General features: G+C 59.2%; 2 protein-coding genes and 1 long non-coding RNA gene across 8 annotated transcripts in view; 2 read left to right on the top strand and 1 right to left on the bottom strand.

Moving 5' to 3' along the window:
* MX1 (MX dynamin like GTPase 1) overlaps window positions 1-3602 on the top strand; it is a 36976-nt gene extending 33374 nt beyond the window's left edge. For all 3 annotated transcript variants that reach the window (XM_045036588.1, XM_023238713.2, XM_023238714.2), the window contains exon 15: window positions 2083-3602. In XM_045036588.1, the coding sequence (XP_044892523.1) occupies window positions 2083-2313 (231 nt within the window). In that variant the 3' untranslated portion in view covers window positions 2314-3602. The remainder of the gene's footprint in view (window positions 1-2082) is intronic.
* Window positions 3603-8034: 4432 nt separating this feature from the next.
* Window positions 8035-20787, bottom strand: part of TMPRSS2 (transmembrane serine protease 2) — a 36096-nt gene continuing 23343 nt past the window's right edge. For all 3 annotated transcript variants that reach the window (XM_023238709.2, XM_023238710.2, XM_023238711.2), the window contains exons 7-14: window positions 20010-20120; window positions 17563-17606; window positions 15525-15696; window positions 13973-14148; window positions 12766-12861; window positions 10571-10713; window positions 9966-10118; window positions 8035-9515 (exon numbers count right to left, since the gene is read on the bottom strand). In XM_023238709.2, coding sequence (XP_023094477.2) covers window positions 9504-9515; window positions 9966-10118; window positions 10571-10713; window positions 12766-12861; window positions 13973-14148; window positions 15525-15696; window positions 17563-17606; window positions 20010-20120 — 907 coding nt within the window. In that variant the 3' untranslated portion in view covers window positions 8035-9503. The remainder of the gene's footprint in view (window positions 9516-9965; window positions 10119-10570; window positions 10714-12765; window positions 12862-13972; window positions 14149-15524; window positions 15697-17562; window positions 17607-20009; window positions 20121-20787) is intronic.
* LOC111556342 lies at window positions 10721-20001 on the top strand. 2 transcript variants are annotated; one of them, XR_006584770.1, is made up of 5 exons: window positions 10721-11116; window positions 11690-11994; window positions 17342-17503; window positions 17957-18102; window positions 19777-20001. It is a non-coding gene; the product is annotated as an uncharacterized LOC111556342 (long non-coding RNA). The 2 variants fall into 2 exon arrangements; XR_002735770.2 differs by lacking the exon at window positions 17342-17503 and having other exon boundaries at window positions 10729-11116.

The following is a 20787-nucleotide window of genomic DNA, read 5'->3' as shown; positions in this document are numbered from 1 at the left end:
CGTAGGGTAGATCTATTTTTAGTGTTTTGAGGCACCTCCGTACTGTTTCCCAGAGTGGCTGCACCAGTTTGCATTCCCACCAGCGGTGCAAGAGGGTTCCTCTTTCTCCGCGTCCTCACCAGCATCTGTCGTAAGGCAGTGTTTCTAGAACCCGACCATGCACACAGATCTCCTGGGGTCTGGTTGCAGGTTAGATGTGGATTGCAGGTGTGAGGTGGGGCCAAGGTTTTGCATTTCTAACGGGCTCCGAGGACAGAGACCTTCTTGGAACGGCAAGCCTTTAAACCAAGGCCCAGTAGAAACCCGATTCTCTTTCTGTTGGTTTACTTTTCATATGTCAGCATCAACAAGATTACATTCACATACCTTGTTTTGCATTAGCGGATTTTTATACAAGGTTTAAATGTCTGGTGCAGCCAGAACTGCTCCCGTAATGCTGCCCACTTCTCTTCCTCTTTTTCTTTTCCGCATTGTGTTGAGATACATATCACATAAAATGTACCGTCTTAACCATCCTCAAGTGCCCAGCTTGGGGGCACAAAGCCCGTCCACACTGTTGGGCAGCCGTCCCCACCTCCGTCTCCGGGATTCTTCACCTTCCCAAACTGAGACCCTGCCCCCCATGAGACGCACCTCTCCAGCCCCTCCCCCGGCCCCGGCGCCCCCATTCTACCTTCTGATCCTGTGGACTTTCTGATTCCCGGGAGCTCGCCTAAGTAGACTCGTGCACTCTCTGTCCTTTCGCGTCTGGGTGACTTCGCTTAGCGTCAGGTCCTCAAGGTTCACCTTTGCCGTAACGTGCGTCAGCCTGCCCTTCCTCTTAAAAGTAGCATCATACTCCTTTGTATGGAGAGACCGCATTGTGCGTGTTCATTCACCTGTCCGTGTGCCTCTGGGCTGCTGGCACCCTTTGGGCCACCCTGGATGACGCCGCTGTGAACACGGCCATGTGTCTGTCTGTGCCCCTGCTTCTTAGCCAGAATTATCCTGCCTCTTCTTCCGTGGGTTTCGGTGGGCATTCTTGTCGCAATCCTATTCATTTATCAGTCTGCACCGGGAGAGTTGACATCTTTATGACATGACATTTTTCTTTCTGTGTATTTATTTTGAAAGAGACAGAGAGAGAGAGAGAGAGAGAGAATTCCAAGCAAGCTCTGTGCTGTCAGCGCAGAGTCAGATGCGGGGCTCAATCCCACAAACTGAGATCGTGACCTGAGCCGAAATCAAGAGCTGGGTGCCCAACCAACTGAGCCACCTAGGCACTCCTCTTTTTTTTTTTCTTTAACATTTATTCATTTTTGAGAGAGAGAGAGAGAGAGAGAGAGAGAGAGCATGGGAGGGGCAGAGAGAGAGAGGGAGACACAGAATCCGAAGCAGCTCCAGGTTGCGAGCTGTCTGCACAGAGCCCGACGCGGGGCTCGAACTCACGAACCACCACCTGAGCTGAAGTCGATGCTTAACCGACTGAGCCACCCAGGTGCCCCAACACACCCCGCAGCTTTTTAAACTTTTTATCCTTCAGTCCGTTTAATCTTTTCAGCCGCCTCACGAGGCCGGGCGCTAATGTTATCACTGTTTTATGGGCAGTGGTATTGCTGAGGCACCGGACGAATCGGCTTCCCGAGAGATCAGCCTTATGTCAGGAAAGAGCTCTTTAGGAACAGGCAGGGCGTGGGGAGGGTGAAGGGGGGCTTGAAACTAGCTCCGGACTCGCAGAGACCGCAGAGGGCTCCCTCCGCCCTGTGGCTTTGGGCGGCCCGGCCTCTTTCCTGCTGAATATTTAGCGTTGATTTAAAAAAAAAAAAAATTGCAACATCTTTTCAGCGAAGTTTAACTAATTCGAAAACGGGGTTTTTGTACTCAGTCCACGTACCCTTATTAAGCCCATTCGAGCCGAGCCGAAGGTGCCCGAGTGGCCCCGGCAGGGAGGCGGGGTCAGGCTGCCCTCTGGCCCAGAGGCCGCTGCTGGGCTCCAGACCCAGAGACCCAGGCGGGCACCCGCACCTGCCAGGCCCGGCCCCTCCTGACGCCGGCGTGCTGACGTCAGCCCCTCACCCTCCGTGAACTCTTCTTCCCTGCCAGGAGGCCGCCAACCGGATCTCCAGCCACATCCCCCTGATCATCCAGTACTTCATCCTGCAAGTGTACGGCCAGCGGCTGCAGAAGAATATGCTGCAGCTGCTGCAGGACAAGGAGACCTACAGCTGGCTCCTGAAGGAGCGCAGCGACACCAGCGACAAGAGGAAGTTCCTGAAGGAGCGGCTCGCGCGGCTGGCCCAGGCTCGGCGCCGCCTGGCCAAGTTCCCCGGTTAAGTCCAGCTCCCTGTCCCGTCCGCATCTCTAGGACCCGCCTCCAGCCCCGCCCCCAGCCCCCGGACGCGTGGGGGAGCCCCGCCCTCAGCACCGCCCCCAGCCCCGCCCTCAGCCCCAGAAGCCTGGGGGGACCCGCCCTCAGCCTCCGGACTCGTGGAGGACCCCCGCCCTCAGCCCCGCCCCAGCCCCGGACGCGTTGGGGTGGGGGAAACCCGCCCTCAGCCCCGCCCCAGCCCCTGACGCGTGGGGAGAGCCCCGCCCTCAGCCCCGCCCCAGCCCCGGACGCGTGGGAGGACCCGCTGTCAGCCCCGCCTTCAGCCCCGCCCTCAGCCCCCAGCCGCTTGGGGAGAGCCCCGCCCCAGCCCCTGACGCGTGGGAGGACCCGCTGTCAGCCCCGCCCTCAGCCCCTGGCCGCTTGGGGAGAGCCCCGCCCCAGCCCCTGACGCGTGGGAGGACCCGCTGTCAGCCCCGCCCTCAGCCCCGCCCCCAGGCCCCGGCCGCTTGGGGAGAGCCCGCCCTCAGCCCCGCCCCAGCCCCGGACGCGTGGGAGGACCCGCTGTCAGCCCCGCCTTCAGCCCCGCCCTCAGCCCCCAGCCGCTTGGGGAGAGCCCCGCCCCAGCCCCTGACGCGTGGGAGGACCCGCTGTCAGCCCCACCCTCAGCCCCGCCCCCAGGCCCCGGCCGCTTGGGGAGAGCCCCGCCCTCAGCCCCGCCCCAGCCCCGGACGCGTGGGAGGACCCGCTCCGCTCTCAGCCCCGCCCTCAGCCCTGGACGCGTGGGGAGAGCCCCACCCCCAGCCCCGCCCTCGGCCCCTCCCCCAGCCCCGAACGCGTTGGGGGGGGGGGACCCAACCTCAGCCCCAGACGCGGGGGGCGGGCGGGAGGGAGGTCCCGCCCCCAGCACCGCCCTCTCCCCCCCGCTGGCCCATTTCACAGGCGCGAGGAGTTACTAGCCAGTCTTTCCTGGCACCGTCTGTGGTCTGTGCTTGTCCCTCGAGGGCAGGGACCTGGTGAGAAGACTTAGGTCAGGATTAAGAGGAACGAGAGCTAGACTGGGTGGACGCCGCCGCCTCCCTGGTTAGGAGAAACCAGTTTCCACCTCGGGACTGTCCCTCCGGACCCCTCTCCCTCTCCCGCCGGAGATCAGCGCATGGGGAACACCCTAGAAGGCCTAGTTCCTGCTTTGTGCCACTTGCTATCACGCGCCTGATGTTTCTGGAGCATGGGTGCTGTGTGCGTGTGCCTAGAGGCTGCATTTCGCTGATGTGGAATAAACCCGTTTCTAGCGACACCGCTGCGACCCCGTATTTTCAGGGGCCGTCCGGGAATTTGTACACGACAGAGGCTGCCGGGAGCATGAAGGGCGTTCGGCGGGGTCCCCCCAGCACCCGCTGTGGCGCGGCGCCTTACCCCTCTTGTCAGCCCCACACCTGAGGGGTGGCTCACAGCCGCTCAGGCTCGCAGGGCGCAGTTCCACTGGGGCCGAAAGGAAACACTCCGGCAATACGCACAGGCTTTTGAAGAGCGAAGGCCGGCGCGCGGTGCGGGCGCTCCGAGTCCAGCACGAGGCGTGTGCCCCTTGCGCAGAGGGGATGCGGGCGGCTTCTCACGGGGGTGCCGGGAGCCACCGCAACAATCCCTGGCTGGAGCCGGCCCCCTCGCAGGCCTGGCCTGGGTGACTTCCCGCCGCCCACAGGAAGATTCTGCCGGGACCAGGGACGGCCAGAGGCGCCGGAGTCGCAAAGGGGTCTTCTTTGCTGCGGTTCCAATTTGGCAGGGGACTGAAGGGAGGTGGGGGAAGAAGGCTGACTATGTGCTGCAGAGCAGGGACCTCCCCGGGCAGCCCACCTGCCGCGGACTCACGAGGTGCTGGCGGTCACTTTCACTTTGGCCCCAGAGAGCAGGTGTCTAGGGCTCCCCCAGGCTTGTCCGAGGCCGCCACCAACAAGGGGGAAGTGTACAGTCCCTTCTCCCGTGTGTTCAGGACCCAGGGAGAGAGAGCCCTGGAGTCCACTTTGGGTCACTTCTTTGCTCCGAGGGCAGCCAGCCTCAGACAAAGGGTTCACGTGCCTCCGTAATCTCCCCTCCGCCATCCCTGCCCCACCCATGAGGGACACTGTCAGGATTAGAGCCTGCGTGCCTCTCCAGATTCTGCTGCCCACCCTAGAGCACTAGTAGGAAGGTCCATGCGTCTGTGAAGACTGTGCTAGAATATCTGTGATGCCCACTCCCGAACCCTTCACGTTCGGTACATCTGGGGCCCCGCTGAGCCCACAGGATGGCACCGAGTCCGGAGCAGAGCAAGGAGACGGGCCACATAGAGCGGACTGACCTAGAAAGCCTGGGTTTTCCAGAACACAGGGTCTGATGTGCTGTCGGTGCTTAATAAATGCTATGAGAGGGAGCGGGGCACGGGACACGCTGGGCATTTGTTCAAATGGCTTTCTGGATTCGTGACTATCTTCTAAGATGCTTCAGAGCACCTGTTTTTTGTTTTTTGTTTTTTTTAAGTTTATTTTGAGTGAGAGAGAGAGAGCGAGCGCACACAAGTGGGCTCATAAGCGGGGGAGGCATAGAGAGAGGAGAAGAGAGAGAATCCCAAGCAGGCTGCCCGCTGTCAGCACAGCAGCCCCAAACTCCCGAACTGTGAGCTTGTTCTGGTCTCACGGAGTCGAAGCACGAGTCCCGCAGACGACAGTGAGCAGAGTGGCAGAGTGTAATGAGAGAAAGCACGAAGCTCTCAAGAGGGAGAGGGGTCCCGACTGGGTAGCCGCCGAGCATTTCTGTCCCTGACTTTTTATGGGGACCTGATCAGGAAGTCCGTGAGGCTCCAGGCGGGGCTGGAATACCTTTCTCCTGTTGTCCCTCTCAAACCCCGCTGCCGCTCTGGCCTTCCACCTGCAGCTGCCCACTGCCTCTCCCTCACCTCCCCCTGCCTAATGTTCACCCTTTCCCCGCTCAAGGTCACCACCGGAGCTGAAGTCAAGAGTCAGACGCTTAACCGACTGAGCCCCCCCGGGCGCCCCCAGAGCATCTGCCGTTATACTGTCCTCGAGGAAAGGCAGACAAAACAATCAGGCACCCAGAGAATTCCCCCAAACGTCAGGTTTTGTTTCAGAGGAAAGGAATCCAGGCGGCGGATGTTGCACCAGGTCGCGGGGAATGAGGCACACAGCGCAGCTTCCGTCAGACCTGTTCTGTTTCTCCAGGGAAGAAAGGTCCAAGCGGTTCTGTGGGATCTCGGTTGGTTATGAGATGCCTCTCTGTAGTCCCAGTGACTGACGAACACCGTTTATGGGGGTGGTTCGTTAAACATGGGGCAGCTGGTACATCAGTGAATCTTTAAATGTCACTTTATTCTAGCACTTCTCTTAAAACACTGGGGAAGGGGGAGCCTCGATCAGAAGGGGAAGAGACTCTGAAATCGGAGTGGGGGCAAGGAAGCCACAGGGGGACTGAGGAAGAGCTGGGAGCAGACCCGGAACCTGGGTTCGAGGCAGGACTGTCCCCCATTGACAACACAGCCAGGCACAAATTGAGGGGGGTGCATGCTTCTAAAATTTATTTTAATGCCTGTTTATTTTTGAGAGAGAGAGAGAGAGTCAGAGCACGAGTCGTGGAGCGGCAGAGAGAGAGGGAGACACAGAATCCGAAGCGGGCTCCAGGCTCCGAGCCGTCAGCACAGAGCCCGACGCGGGGCTGGAACTCACAACTGTGAGATCATGAACTGAGCGGAAGTCAGACGCTTAACTGACTGAGCCACCCAGGCGCCCCTGGAGGGCACATGTTTCAGTGCTGGAAACCCACCCACTGACCCAGTGGCAAGGAGAGACACAAATCAGCACAAATGATTCACTTTTATTAATACGTGTGTTTTCCCTTTAATGATGAGTGTTTGGGGTTCATTTATATCAAGCAAATTAACTTACATCTTTTATAAAGCCTTTAATCCAAAGCTCCAGCGTTCTGGCTAGATCTTTGAGGTGCAATCAGCCTCATCCAAAGGCCACTCACCCGGCGACTCTAGCGTGAAAAATGCAACTGAAGATTGTCAACTGCCTTGGCCCATGTGGACTTTCTAGGTATACGGTTCACTGCTCTTCGCAGATCCTTTATTTCTGAGTCCCCCTACCTGCTAACATTTATTCGTAATTCCAAAACCAGCACTCACGGCGCTACGGCGGCCAGGCGTGCGGGGCGGCAAAAAAAAGGGGAGGTGCCTCGCCGAGGACACACAGCGGAGTCCTCCTTCTCGTTTCAGCTCTCGCTGTCAATAAATGTCCTTTTGTGATCTGGTTGGGGCCAGGTTTCCAGCATTTTTGCACTTTCGGCTGGTGATCTCTGGGTTCGACACGGCCCCAGGTGTCGTGGAGAAGCGTGGTCTCCGTGAAGTGCCTCACGGGGAAAACACGCGTGCAGATAAGCAAGTTCGGGAGGGATGGAGCCATCTGCTCGGGCTCAGTGTTGGTGCAGCAGCTATATATCCAATTAGGCGTCTCTGAACAGAAGCACCCACAAAACAAGGTCAGGAACCCATCGGTTGACAAAGACCGGAGGCTCGTCGACACCTGACCTTGTCTCTGTCCCCCAGAAGCAACGATTCCCCATTCACGAATTCAACGATCGTGATGGGTTTATGGAACATAATTACCATGAGTGAGGATCCCCTGTATTTAAGGGTATTGTCTAGCAAAAATGTGTGCTTTTCCCTGTTTTTAGGACCACTTTTCCCATAATTTTAACACGTCTTAACATAAAAATTTTAAACTTATTTTGAGGGAGGGAGAAAGCACGAGTGGGGGGCGGAGGGGCAGGGAGAGAGAAGAAGAGAGAACCCCAAGCAGGCTCAGCACTGCCAGCACAGAGCTCGATCCGGGGCTCGAACGCGCCAATCTTGAGATCGTGACCCGAACTGAAATCAAGAGTTGGCCGCTTAACCGACTGAGCCACCCAGGCGCCCCACGTGTCTTTCCACAACTCTAACACATAATGAAAACAATCACCTGTCACGGGTGCAGGATTTGGGGGATGCAAAGGATCCGAATGGAGTTCTGGTCTCAGGCAGAGAAAAAAACTCAGTGTTTCTCTCCTGCCCACAGTCCCAGTCCCATCTCCATGGCACTGGCGCCCAAGAGAGCTCGGTCACCCAGAAATAACAGGGACTTTGGGGAGACAGCTTCAGGGTACAAGATGCTGGGCGCGGGTTTGGACAGGCTGGGGCTGAGGATGTGTGGGATACCGGGCAGAGAGATCTGGAAGACAGTGGGGTCTCAGGGTCTGAGTCAGGGGAAGCGGGAGCCATGGGTGACAGCCACGCGGGAGTTACCACGGACGGGGATGCCAGGGTGGCTCAGCCGGTTAAGCATTCGACTTCGGCTCAGGTCATGATCTCACGGTTGGTGGGTTCGAGCCCCGCGTCGGGCTCTGTGCTGACCGCTCGGAGCCTGCTTGGGATTCTCTCTCTCACTCTCTCTGCCCCTGTGCTGTTCATTCTTTCTCTCAAATAAACAAACTTGGAAAAAAAAGTTACCACGGGACACCTCCGACGGGACCACATCCACCAGCACCCCCCCCACCCCGCCCCGCACCTCAGTCCTCAGCCCCGCCCCCCTCGCCCCTGTCCCCGCCCGCAGCCGCCCCCCAGCCGCCCCCCAGCATCACCGCCCTCCGAGGAGGTGCAGACTGGCTCTGCTCACCATCCCCATCTGCAGGGACTCCATAAATCCTTGGAAAACAAATGTATAATTTATTTGTACAGTATTTCACAATTGAATTTTACAGTTTAAAAAAGGTACAAAACAGAGGACAAACAGGCGTCACATAAAAAGAAGCCAGGGACGCAACACGTTCTCGCCACGACAATGCATTTTAAGATCCGGCTCGGGGAGCGGGCCCCTCGCGGTGTGGCGGGTCACGCGGAACGGAAGCATCCATCCGGGGAGTGGGGCCGCCACCGCCTCCCGCTTCAAGGTTAAGCCCTAGCCCTCCGGGCTAAGCCCTAGGTGGTGGGATCCTTCATTTCCTTCTTGGAAACCAGTGCGCTTGAGAGGAGGCAGCACCCCCCCCCCCCAAAAGCAGGACTCAGCGCAGAGGCCATTAGGCTCCACACTCGGCAATTCAACCCCAGCCCTTCCCTCCCTCCCGGGGAAGCCTGAGGGGCTGGAAGGGGCCACAGGTTCTCCTCTCTGTGGCCAGCACAAGCCACACCCCCGGCACAGAACACTTTGGAAAGCGCCTCAAGTCCCCCGCGCGCGGCCCACTTGGCAAGGCCAAGAGTGTCAAAGAGCCAATGTAGCAACTACTTAGAGACATCACAGCCAAGACTCCCGGAGCACTGAGGTAGTAACACGTAGGAACTTTACATGGAAACAGTGTATCTTTAATCACACATCCCTGATTCCCGCCCCCCCTCCCAGGGGGTGACCTCAATTTCCGTGTAATCAGCAGGCCCCAAGAGGGTCAGCACAGCACCCCACTCCCCCGCACCCCACAATCTGAAGGGAAGAGGGTGGGGGAGTGGGGCTGGCTCTCCCCGGGGGCGCCCAGCCCCAAATACAGTGGCGTCTGCGTTTGCAAGGACTTCCCTTGCCCCGAGGGGTCTGTCTACACTCTCACCCTGTTGAGCGGGAGAGAAGGTTCTTGCTGCCTTTACATCTTGACCCGTGAAGGGCTGGTCCCTTTATTTTCAGCCACCATCCAGGGCTGCTAAGAAGGCACTAAAAAATGATCAGCGAAAACCCCCGAGGGGGTGGGGGAAGACTGGCCCTCCCTAGCAATGACCCCAGCAGGCTGACCCTGAAAGTCCCACCCGGCTTTCTTCCCTTTCTGTCTCAAGCCGTCCAGCAGCTGAGAAGTCACCAGCCCCAGGCGCATCCAAAAGGTGCATCGGCCCCCCGAGTGGGCTTAGAAGGAAGACCCCACCGGGCGGCCTCTATCCCTCTGCCCTGCGGTGGCCCTGGGCGCCCACACCCCGCTGGGCCTGGTCACGCCTTGCAGACCAGGCGTCCAGGAGCGTGGGCCTGTGGCCTGCACAGAACTATGGAGAGTGCCGAAGACAGACAAATACACTATTTAATAACAACGAAAGGACCTTCGAATCATTTCTAAAAATACAGCACATCACGCACGGGGAGTTAAAACTCAGCCCCTTCATCTTCTTGTGGAACGGTGTCGAGGACAAAGGCCACGCGGATTAGCCGTTTGCCTGTTCAAAAAGGAAACGAGAAAAAAAGAAACGGCTTAATTTTCTTAAGACACAAAAAGGCAGCAAATTCGTTTTGTCTCCTAGACTGACTTATAACCGGAGCAGCAAGCTTAGCGGGGCCAAGAGACGTTTTTTTCCTACAGGGCAACGGTCAAGGACTCGGGCTGCCGAAGGAAGGGGCTCCAGGCGGACAGGGCCGGACGGGGCAGGAGCGAGAACGTGCGGAAGTGACCCGTGTAGCCTCGTCTGGGAGGCGCAAGTCGACCGCAGCCCATGAAGGTGCAAGTGCTTACTCAGTGCCGGCTTCCCTCTGCCGTCTGTCCCGCCACCCGGCCCTGTCCCACCGTGCCCTGGCCAGCCTGAGCCCCCAGCAGCCACACCACACCCCGCGGACTTCTGGGCTTTGGGACGAGAGTAGAGAGCAAGGTGGGGAGGGGGACAGGAACTTACCCTCATTTGTCGATAAATCCAGTCCGTAAATACGGTCACATTTCCATACACGCCTGGTCTGTTGGCTTTGGCACAGCCTGATCCCCAGCTCGTGTCCCCAATCAGCCACCAGATGTGACTCTTCATAGTGACCAGGGGGCCTCCACTGTCACCCTGGGGGACACAGCCAAGGGCGGAAGTTTAAGCCACAGCCCGCACACACAACTGGCCACGCCCGGAGGGATGGGGTCAGGGCGGGGGTCGGAGTGGGGGTCCCCGTGGCAGTTATGACACAGTGTGCGGGTTTTGTGTCCCCCCCCCACCAAGAGGGACAGTAATATAATCCCCAAAAGAGACTCTTCCAGTGACGACCTTTAGCCTGTATCAGGTAGCAGTTAGTTACTAAGTAAATTGTTGGCCGTATTTTAAAACGGTTGCAAAACTTACTTCTGTTCTGCTCCCAAGCCGACAAAATAAAACCCTTCGGGGCCGGCGGCCGGGCACGCGCGTGCTTTTACACCATCAGTGTCACGGCGGCTGGCCACGGCCACCCCGGAGCTGACCCCCCGCGTGCCAGGGACATGGACCCCGTGTCCGTGGGGGCTGCGAGGGCACCCTCCAGTCACCTGGCAGGAGTCGATGGTCCCCTGCAGGTAGCCCGCGCAGATCATGGCCGGCGTGACCAGGTTGTTGTAGACATACTTGCTGTTGCAACGCCAGGGCTCGATGAGGGGCACCATGACGGCGTTCAGCTCGTCCGAGGTTTTCCCTGAGACGGAAGACAGCATCGGGCGGCTCCCGTGGAACAGTGGCCTCCCTCCTGGGGACGCGCCAGTGCGCACCCGAGACCGCGGGCCACGGCCCCTCCCTCCTCCTCCTCCTCCTCCTCCTCCTCCTCCAGGGAGGCCGGGTCATCCCGACAGCTGACGGCTCGGACTTGGCACGGCTCTTCCCAATCAGGGAGGCCTTCCTGGCCCTGGAGCTCCGGAACGCTCTGTGTTCTAGAATCTTCCTCCCTCTCCGCCCAGCGCCTTGGTTCTGGGGCTCCGTCCTCGCCAGACCGCTCCCGGGCCCACAGGGGCCAGGCTGTGTTTCCGTAGCCCCACGGGGCTCCACCGACGGTCCGGTCCCGCTTCCCGGCTCCCCTGCCCACTAAACCTCTCCACAGCAGGGTGGGCCCTTGTGTCCGTCTACCCCTTCCCTCCCATCTCGCTCCCTCCGCGTGGGGTTCTTCCAGGCGCCACGGGCCTCACGTGACAAAACAGAGCCTCTCACCGCACCCCTCCACCCCAAGTCCTCACCACCCCGTCCTCCCTGGCTCAGAAAGTGGCACCACACCCACCCTGGGGCTCAGATCCCCAAGCAAGAAGCTGACCGCCCTGGATCCCTCCCTCTCCCCCTGCTGATGTTCAGTCCACCTGCAAGGTGGTGGTGGGGGGGTCTGCCCCAGACATGGTCTCCTGCCTCCAGGCCCACCTCCCACAGCTGAGCCGCCAGCGCGTCCCAGACATGATTCCCCTGCACTTGGGGTCAGCCCCCTCCTGCCTGCATCCTTTCTGTGACTCCCCAGAAGCCCACCGGCTCATGCCATTCTCCTTAAAAACTCCTGACGGCTCCCTAGCTCACGCAGAATACAAGCCAGGGTCCTCCCCAAAGCCTGTGAGGCCCCCCCACAGCCTACGCCGTCACCCCTGACTCGCCATCCCCCCCACCCCGCCACACTGACCTTTCTGTTCCTTCAACAGCCTCATCATTCAGATCTCCAGTGTCGCCTCTTACCAGAAGCCTTCCCTGATCACCCCTTCAGAGCAGCCAGGCCCCCGCCGTGACAACTTTCTGCCCTTTGAAAGCACCCAGTTCAGCTCTTTGTTTGCTGGCTGACCACATCCCGCCCCCCAGACATCCGCGAGGAAATGCGACATTCCTGAGGGCAGATGTTCCTGTCTTATGCTGTGCGGTGACGGTGACAGTGACGCCCTCCCAGCCCATAGGAGGTGCTCCACAAACACGTGTCGATTTTCCCACCCATCCGGGCTGCTGTGAGCCCAGGGTAAGGCTCAGCTGCGCTAACTTTCTTTACACCAGGTTCCTGGATGCCCGGCTCGGCCACCGTCGCCCCGATCTGCCCCCACATCACCCAGCTCTTGTCCTTTCCGCCTTGTTCTAAAGGGTCTCTTGGGTGTTGCCTTGAACACTTTCCAGAAGGACGTAGACAGTGCGTGAGAGGCCTCTTTGTACCACCAAGCGCTTCTCACGCTCCGCAAAAGTGGAACCGCTAAGCTCCCCTTCTCTGGGAAGTTTTCTCGGAGAGGAAAGTCAATCGTAGCAAAGCCCGCTGAGCGGGTCTGCACCACGACTGTGCAGCTTCCCCCCCCCCCCCCCGGGGCATCGGGGCAGACGGACGCAGCTCCAGCGGCCTGCGGCTGGCCATCGCGGGTCATGAAAGCCCACCCTCACCGAGCCCACTGTCCCTGAGCCCCCGGAGGGCACGGCCGGCTTCCGGGGCAAGCCGTTAGCAACAAGGGGACGCGATCACACAGCCTGTACGTCCCTCGCATTGATGCGGCCTCTACGCTTCGAAAAGCAGTTTCCACACACATTGCTTCCCTTCCGTCTTAGTAAGGACACAGTGCCAGGTAGGGCAGGCACGGGTTTTTTTTTTTTCCCCATTTAGCAGATGGGGAAACTGAGGCACGGAGCCTGAGCAACGTGGCCGAAGTGATCTAATCGCGTGGGAGCGGATCCGGGATCAACCCCCTGGCCCCCCCACTTCCAAGCCCGGTGCTGGGCTCCGTGGGACCCGCGTGGCCAAGAGCCTCACCTTTCTCGTGGGTGGCCCCCCACCCGGAAATCCAACACGGCTGTTCCGGCTCGAGCATCAAGCCTGGGTTGGGCAGGCACACCGGCTTCACTTTGTCTGTTCCAAGAAGAGAAAACAGCGTGAGCCAGTCTGGTCTAACTGAAGGCTGTGCAGCGACCGTCTTCAGCCCGGACACCCCCCCCCCCCATCTGCACGCCGCGGGGCCCGGTGCCACCACCATCACCCCAGGAGAGTCCCAGACCCCGACCTCTCCCCGCACGCCCACGTTCTGTCCCTGCCGGGCCCCTCCTTCTCACAGGTGAGGTGCTCCCTTCTCTGGAAGTTAAGCTGCTTAGAAACAGAACTGTTTGCTAGCTCTGCTTCTAGAAATTCACACTGAACTCTTCAAGAAACAGAACTAAGAAAGAGGCTGCAAGTAGTGAAGCTTTTTTCAAACTTAAATCTTCAAGGAACAAAAATTTGACAATAGACACTGTCGGCAGGGGACGAGGGGCAGAGAGGACACACGTGTGTCTCGAGAAGCTGGCGGGCACTCCCAGCCTGCACCTCGGAGGCCTTGCTGGACACGGCCCCCAAGGACCGGTTCTTCTGGGTCCACATTGTGTCCCAACTTGAATGCAAACACCTTGATGGGGGGGGTGGTGGTGGTGGCGGATGAAGGCCTGGTCTGTCTCTGCCCGTGTGGGCTGGAACATTCCGGAGGACCCCTTGGATGGACTAGAATGGGGGCCCAAGCTAAGGGAAACCATGGCTTGCTTTTCGTTGTTGTAAACCGTTAAGTTTCTTGTTTTCAGGATTTATGTGAAAAAGAAAAGTCCTGACAAATTTTAGATCAGCGGTTCTCAGCTAGAGGCAATTTCACCCCCAGGGCAGGTCTCTCGACGTCTGGAGACATCCGTGTCACAACTGAAGGGCACCAGTGGCATCTGGTGGATGGGGACCAGGCCAGGACGGCTCCAAAGCGCCGTCCGACCCCGAAGGCCAGCAGCGCTGTGGTTGGAAAGCCCGTGTGGACTTTGACGCATGTCGATCAAATCACAACTCTGGACGGTAGAGGAAAAGTGCACCGCTCACTCCCTCCCCCAGCCCGTCACAGGTGCACGCCCCCCGCACGCAGCACAACCCCCCTCCCTCTGGTTCCATCTTCCCTGGACACGCGGTCAAAGTCGTCCACACGCCCCCGAGCCCCACGGACGCGGTCACATACCATCAAAAGTCAGAGGCGTCTGCAACTTCATAAGAGCGATGTCATTGTTCTTGGTCTTGGAATCATAGTTCGGGTGGGAGATCACTTTTCCCACTCGGTACCCGTGTCCATAGAACATGAAAGATTGCTTCAAAATTCCCACGAAGGCCGTCCAGTGCCGTGGGTTGTTCAGTGGTCTGGAAGGTAAAGCCGAAGACCACTCAGCACCTCAGAAACGCAAATGGGAAACACTCCTTTGGTGACTTCCAAAGTCACAAGCCGGAGCCAGGCGTCCCGGAGGCGCCATGACCCTCTAGAAGCAACACGGCCAGGCCGGGGAGGTCTCGGGCTCTTGTCCCTTGGCGCCTTGCCGTGGCCCCACCCACCCCTGCACCTCGACAATGAGGTCCATTCCTCCTGTGCCTCTCTCTTTTTTTAGTGTTTTTATTTATTTTAGGAGAGAGAGAGAGAGAGAGAGAGAGAGCAGGGGAGGGGCAGGGAGAGAGGGAGAGAGGGAATCCCAAGCAGGCTCTGCGCATCAGCACAGAGCCCGATGGGGGCTCAAACTCACAAACCGTGAGATCGTGACCTGAGCCGAAATCAAGAGGGGGTCGTTTAACTAACTGAGCCACCCAGCCCCTCCACCCCCACACTTCTGTACCAGCCGCAAACCCTCAGAACATCGAAGAACGCTGTTTCTTGGTCTGACTGCCTCCCTGAGGTTCCAAACCTCGTTTCTTGCAGGACTGGGTCTTACTTGCCTTCACGTATCAGGTGCTTAATAAGTGCATGCGGATGGCTAGATTGTAGGCCTCACAGCCATTAGGGCATTAGCTTCGTCTAGGTGTTTCCCTTTTAGGAGAACCCCAGATCCCGGGAGCTATCGGAATCCGGTGGAAGGAAGTCAGGAAGGGAACACCAGTGGGTGACAAACGTCGCTCCTTCCCCCCCCCCCCAACGGCCTGCAGGTGTGCGAAGGGGACACTGCGGTCAGACACCTTGCGTGAACGGTCCGGGGCCACACAGCCAGAGGACGGCATGGCCAGGACCGCAGCCAGCTGGAGGTCACGCTAAGTCGGAAAGACCTCTCTGCCAGGGGTTTCCTCCAAAGGAGGCATGTGGCCAAAAAAGTCTGTGTTTAAGGAGAAAGGAGGGGGCAGCGTCGTCCACAAAAGCGGAGGCTGTAAATTACGGCTGCCCCGTCCCGAGGGCCACGCTGTGGCCAGGGATGCTTGACCGTGGGTCCCGGGGAGCCTTGGGGCAGGGCAGCGGGAAGTCCCCTGGCCTGCGGTGGTGAGGACAGGCTTCCAGGGAGTCCGGCTCTCCCAGAAGGACGGGGCTCCCGAGAGAGGCAGGAGCCGCGAAGCCGGCGGCAGGAGGGGGTCCCGCTCCCCGCGCTCCAGCCCACCAGGCCCCCAGGTCACGCCGCGAAGGGGGCGCCGGGCCCCACGCACGGGCCAGGACACCGGAGCTTGAAGAGATGGGAGACTCCGCCCCAGGTCACGCTGCCCCAGAGCCACCTCCAAACCCTCGCCCCCCCCCCCCCGACCTCCCCCCGCCCCCGGGGACTCACTCCTCCACACAGTGGGCGGCCGTCACGATCCACTCGGGGCTGATGATGGAGCCTCCGCAGACGTGGACGCCCTGGACGTGCAGACTGGCCTGCCACGGCCAGTCCCCCGGGGCGGCGCTGCTCCCGCCCACAATGCGGCTCTGGCGGCCCATCTTCGCGGTGACCCCGCACTCTGAAGGCGACCAGCGCGGGGCAGGTGAGCGCGGGCGGGGCCGCCCCACCGCCCCCGCAGGGTGGGCCCGGTCCCTCCACCCGAAGTCCGGCCAGGCTGGGGGAGCACCCCACGCGTTTGGGGTCTGAACTACAGAGAATGAGTCCTGGTCTGTTTCCGGTTGAGGGGAGGAGGGGACGCTCCCCCAGCCCCCCTCCCAGGAAGCAGCACTTCCGCTACCACTTGATGCCCCCTCTCGCTGTCCCCTGCGCACCCAGGCGGGCATCCTGGGGAGCAAAGGCCCTGGGGCCTGCTGGAGTCGTGGACAGACTGAACGCTCAGGGGCCCCAAGACTCCTGAACGTTGCAAAAGAGGGTGGGAAGGAGGGAGGAGGGAGAAGGAGGAGGGAGAGGGAAGAGGAAGGTGAGGGAGGGAGGAGGGGAAGGGAGGAGGGAGAGAGGGTGGAAGAGGCAGGAGGGAGGAGGGGAGGAGGAGGGATAGGAAGGAGGGAGGAGGGAGAAGGAGGAGGGAAAGGGAGGAGGAAGGCAAGGGAGGGAGGAGGGGAGGAGGAGGGATAAGAAGGAGGGAGGAGGGAGGAGGGAGAAGGAGGAAGGAAAGGGAGGAGGAAGGTGAGGGAGGGAGGAGGGGAGGAGGAAGGCGAGGGAAGGAGGAGGGGAAGAGAGGAGGGAGAGAAAGGGTGGAAGAGGCAGGAGGGGAGGAGGAGGGGGAGGGAGGAAGGAGAAGGAGGAGAGAAGAGGGAGAAGGAGGAGGGAACAGAGAGGAGGGAGGAGGAGGGAGGGGAAGAGAGAGGAGGAAGAAGGAGGGAAGAAGGACGGAAGAAGGAGGAGGGAGGAGGGGAGAATGAAGGAGGAGGAGGGAGGAAGGAGGAAGAAGGCAGGAGGAGGGGAAGAGAAGAGGGAGGAGGGAGGAAGGAGGAGGAGGACGGAGAGCGAGTGTGAGTCCTCAATGCCTGGCCTGGCCTGCTGCTACTTGTGACAAGTTCTTTGCCAGAAAGGGAGAGGAGGCTTCCTCTCTGGAAACTCTGAGCGCTGGCGGGGAAGGAGCCACAGGACAGAGGCTCCTGGTCGTGCGGGCGGGTGATGCAGGGGCCTCAGAGGCACAGGCAGAAGTTCACAGTGGACCCGAACCCGGGGAGAAAGGGAGGTTGGGGGGGATGCTAACGTCCCAGGGGCTTCCCTGGGTAAATCTCCGAGCCCCTCCAGTGTCTGCCCTGTCCCCGTCACTGCCAGGGCAAAGGAGGTGGGGCTCCACGAGCGTCCATCCAATGGGAGCTGCCTGGAGGTTTTGCTCGAGGGGGTGGGTCTCCTGCCCCACGAAGTGGACAGCAAGGTCCGGAGAGCCAGGGTGAGCACCACACCCTATTGGTGCCTGAAAGAGCCTGAGCTGAACCTGGCTGGGGAGTTACGGCCAGGATCCCGGGTCACGCGGTCCACCCGGGGGCATCGGCTAGTTTGACCTGTTCACACTGCAAAGCTGAGCTGCAGGACCAGTGTTTCATTCGAAAACAGGGCCAAAGAGGAGGGTACAGGGAGGGTGCCTTCCACACGGATAGAGGCTGGGAAGCCAGAAGCAAGCCAAACACGAGACGGGGAGACCCACGGCCTCCGGCGCCCCGACAGTTTCCTGAGATTGCCTGTCCCCGCAGGACGGCTGCATCCCTGGCCCTGAGGCCGGAGGCATCTCCAGGACACCGCAGTTTCAGAAAGGTGTTCCTTGAGTGGAGCTGGGGTACGGACCAGGCGCAAGGCTCGGACACATCCCACCCCATCACCCCGCCTCCCCAGATGCAAGGGATGCATTTCTGAAGGTACAGGGTGCTCCCTTTGGAGAAAAAGCGGGGGGTGGTGGAAACCAGGAATCGCTTACCTATACAGCGTAAAGAAACCACCGTTTTTGACGAACAGACATCACTACAAAAGAACAGGGGGTGTTCTGGTCACTAGAATACATGAGATGCTTGACCCTCAAAATACTTAGAAATAAACATTTTCTTCCCATGGTCGCACCCCCCTGCCTCCCCAGACACAGAAGGGCCCGCGATCGAAGAGTCAAAAAAAGAGAGCACATCCACGTGGGGGACCCTGGCATCGAGCACTGAGTCCCAGCCCGGGTTTCAAGTCACAGCTGTGTGACCCCAGGCTCGTTACTTAACCTCTCTGTGCGTCGTTTCTCCATCTGTAGGGTGGGATAACAGTACCTGGTCATAGACTGGTTGTGAGGGTAAGCACCCAACAACATGAGCTACTATTTTTATTTCCAGAACTGAAAATCACCCTCTAATTTTGCAAGGAAGTCATCTGTAACCTTCCGGGTTCCTGTAACTGCTTTACACGTATTGCACAGGAAAACGAGACGACCCCTCGTTGGCTCAGGAGCCAAAGAAAAGTTAAGTCACTCATTTGGGAGGTAAGTGAAATTACATCTGAAAAATAAGTAACCAGCGCATTCCGTCTCAGAGTGAATCTTCCCCTGACAGATGGTGGAGGAGAGCGGGTTGGTTGCACCCAACGTAACCACATTCAGGGGGTCCACCCCGGGGCCTGACCAGAAGCTTAGTCCAGACCACAGTGACCAACAGCCCCCTCTGCTGGCTGCCAGGAGTGACGGCACCTGCTTGCCAATCTCCCGTGTAGCCTGGCTTCATGCCAGCCCCCTTCTAGAAGGAAACAAGGCATTAAGATACCAATCACAAAATCGCCTCGCTTCCCAACAGCATCCAATCCAGAGCAGAGCCCTGCTTCCTTGAACCTCCCCCAAACGACTCGACACAAGCCCAAGTTCCACACATAAAGTCAGCTTCTGACACCCTCACATCGAGATGCCCCCCGGTTCCACGGACACCGTGTGTCCCAGGCGTCTTCGGCTGTGCGGCATGGCAACGCCAAGAGAAGACACATTCCCATGAAAAGAAAATGTTTTCTGAGGGTCACAAGGCTGACTCTCTTCCATGTGGAGGGGCCGCTGTCCGGCCACCAGCGTGTGGTCACATGGAGTCTGCGACTCGGGGATCAAAGCGAAGAGAAGGGAGCCTTCCGCACCCCACCCCCCCACCCCCGGCAGCCACCTTGTGAGTCCCGGAGGTGGTGGCTCTCCCTCCCCGCGCAGCCCTGATCCCGCATGGGAGTGTCACCGGGAAGGACAGAAACACTCAGCATCGACAAAGAGCCCAGGCAGCTGTGTTTAGCTTCCTGGGCAGGCAGACCGCGGCCCCGCCGTTTTGATGTGCACCTGGCGAGCACAGCCCTCCTCCTGGGCTCACTCTGTCACGTTCCTGGGGACAGCCAGGCTGGGCAGCTTGGGCGGAAATCGACCCCCCCCAGCCACCACGGCCAGCGGCCACCAGGAACGCAAAGCCGCCGCCGGCCGCCCGCTCAAAGGAAAGGAGGGGTGCCACGTCACTTCACCCACCCCAAGGGCAGCCCCTGGCACCTGGCCCACAGGGAGGTGACGGCTTGGCCAGCCACCTGGGGATGAGCGATAGGGACCTGGGAGCTGACCAGGGCTTGCACACAAAGACGCCGTGCGACTTTCACATGAAAGAGGAGGCAGGTAGCAACGACGGTCTGGGGAGACGGTGAACACTTCAAACACGCGCGAGACAAAACAAGCAGCTCAAGCACCCCCTGCCCCCCCCCCCAACCAGCTAGGCCACCAATCCTGCGATCTGCTGTTCGGGTTCTCTTCCACCCACTGGACACACTGAGACCCGCCCCAGGCCACAAGTTGGCTTCGAGCTACAGGACACGTGGGCTGACCCGGACTAGCTGCTCCCTCCCGGGCCCCCCGGGATGCCGCGCACGCCCGGCCGGGTGGCATCTGACAGGGTGGCTTGGGGGCCGGGGGACCAGCCATCCCTGCTGCTGGGGACCGAGAGGGCCCCTGGGGAAGCAGGACTTCTGGGCTGAAACGGGCACCATCCCGGGCGAAGCGGGATGGGCTGGTCACCCCCCTTGGGACGCTGACTTTCTCGGGGGTTCGTGGAGACATACCCTGACCCGCAGTCCGTCCGTCTCTAATGTCTGGGGAGTATTTTAATGCGGTCAGGAGGACTCTCCACTTTCATGTTACCATGTTTTCCAGGGCCACCAGGGCCGAGGGCAGAGGGCACGAAGACCATGGCAAACAACCCTCAGCTGCTCCCCGAGAATGAACCACCCCCACTCCGCGTCCGATCTCCTCCCAGAGAGAAACTCTCAGCGATGCTGGAATCGCAGTCCGAGAACGCCACCTCGGGACTGTGACTCCCCATGGTGTCTCTTGCTCGCTCTCGTTACAAAATTTCTTAAAGGAAAAATAAAGAAATCACCAAATACCTGTGGTACAGTTTCTTATAGAGATCCATATGGTTAGCACTTGTGTTCACCCTCATAAAGCTGGTGGCCCCACTGTCATCCGCTACTCCGTGGCTAGAATAGAAACTATTCCTAAAGGAGACGGAAAACCTTGATTAAAATAATGGCTTCGTGACAAGCGACGGCAAATCCTTGGGCCGTATCGCCATACTTCTCTCGTACGGTGTTCGGATAAGGGGGGACACCTTAGCATGTGGGAAACAAAACCACAAGGTCTGATCAAGTGACGCTGTCTAATAATCCTCTTTGGACCCAATAACCCGGAAGCGTCACGTGAAAGCCCTCCGTGGGCCCTTTTCTAATCTAGTTTGGGCGAGGATAGAGAAATACGGACAAAGAGGATGTGAGTACATGTAACCTAAGAGAATTTACGGATGTTAAAACACTCCCCCGCTATAAAATCCCGTCGGGTCCTGAACACGATGGGGGCATTACTACATCCGTTGGGGATGGCATTTGGAGAGATTTCGCTGGCTAAGATGCCAAGTTTCTTTCTTTTTTAAAAAAAAACATAATTTATTGTCGGATTGGCTTCCATACGACACTCAGCGCTCATCCCGACAAGTGCCCTCCTCAATGCCCATCACCCATTTCCCCTCTGCCCCACCCCCAAAGATGTCACGCTTCTTATCAAGCAGTGATTAACCTTGACTACTGGCATACGGAGAACCCCCCAGTGCTGCGCAGAAGTCACACAGAGACACCCCGAGGAAGACGTAGTGACAATAAAATCACACAG

Source organism: Felis catus, chromosome C2 (assembly GCF_018350175.1).
Source record: "Felis catus isolate Fca126 chromosome C2, F.catus_Fca126_mat1.0, whole genome shotgun sequence".
Classification (NCBI taxonomy): domain Eukaryota; kingdom Metazoa; phylum Chordata; class Mammalia; order Carnivora; family Felidae; genus Felis; species Felis catus.
Note: the sequence above shows the minus strand (reverse complement) of the source record. Positions and strands in the feature narration are given on the sequence as shown.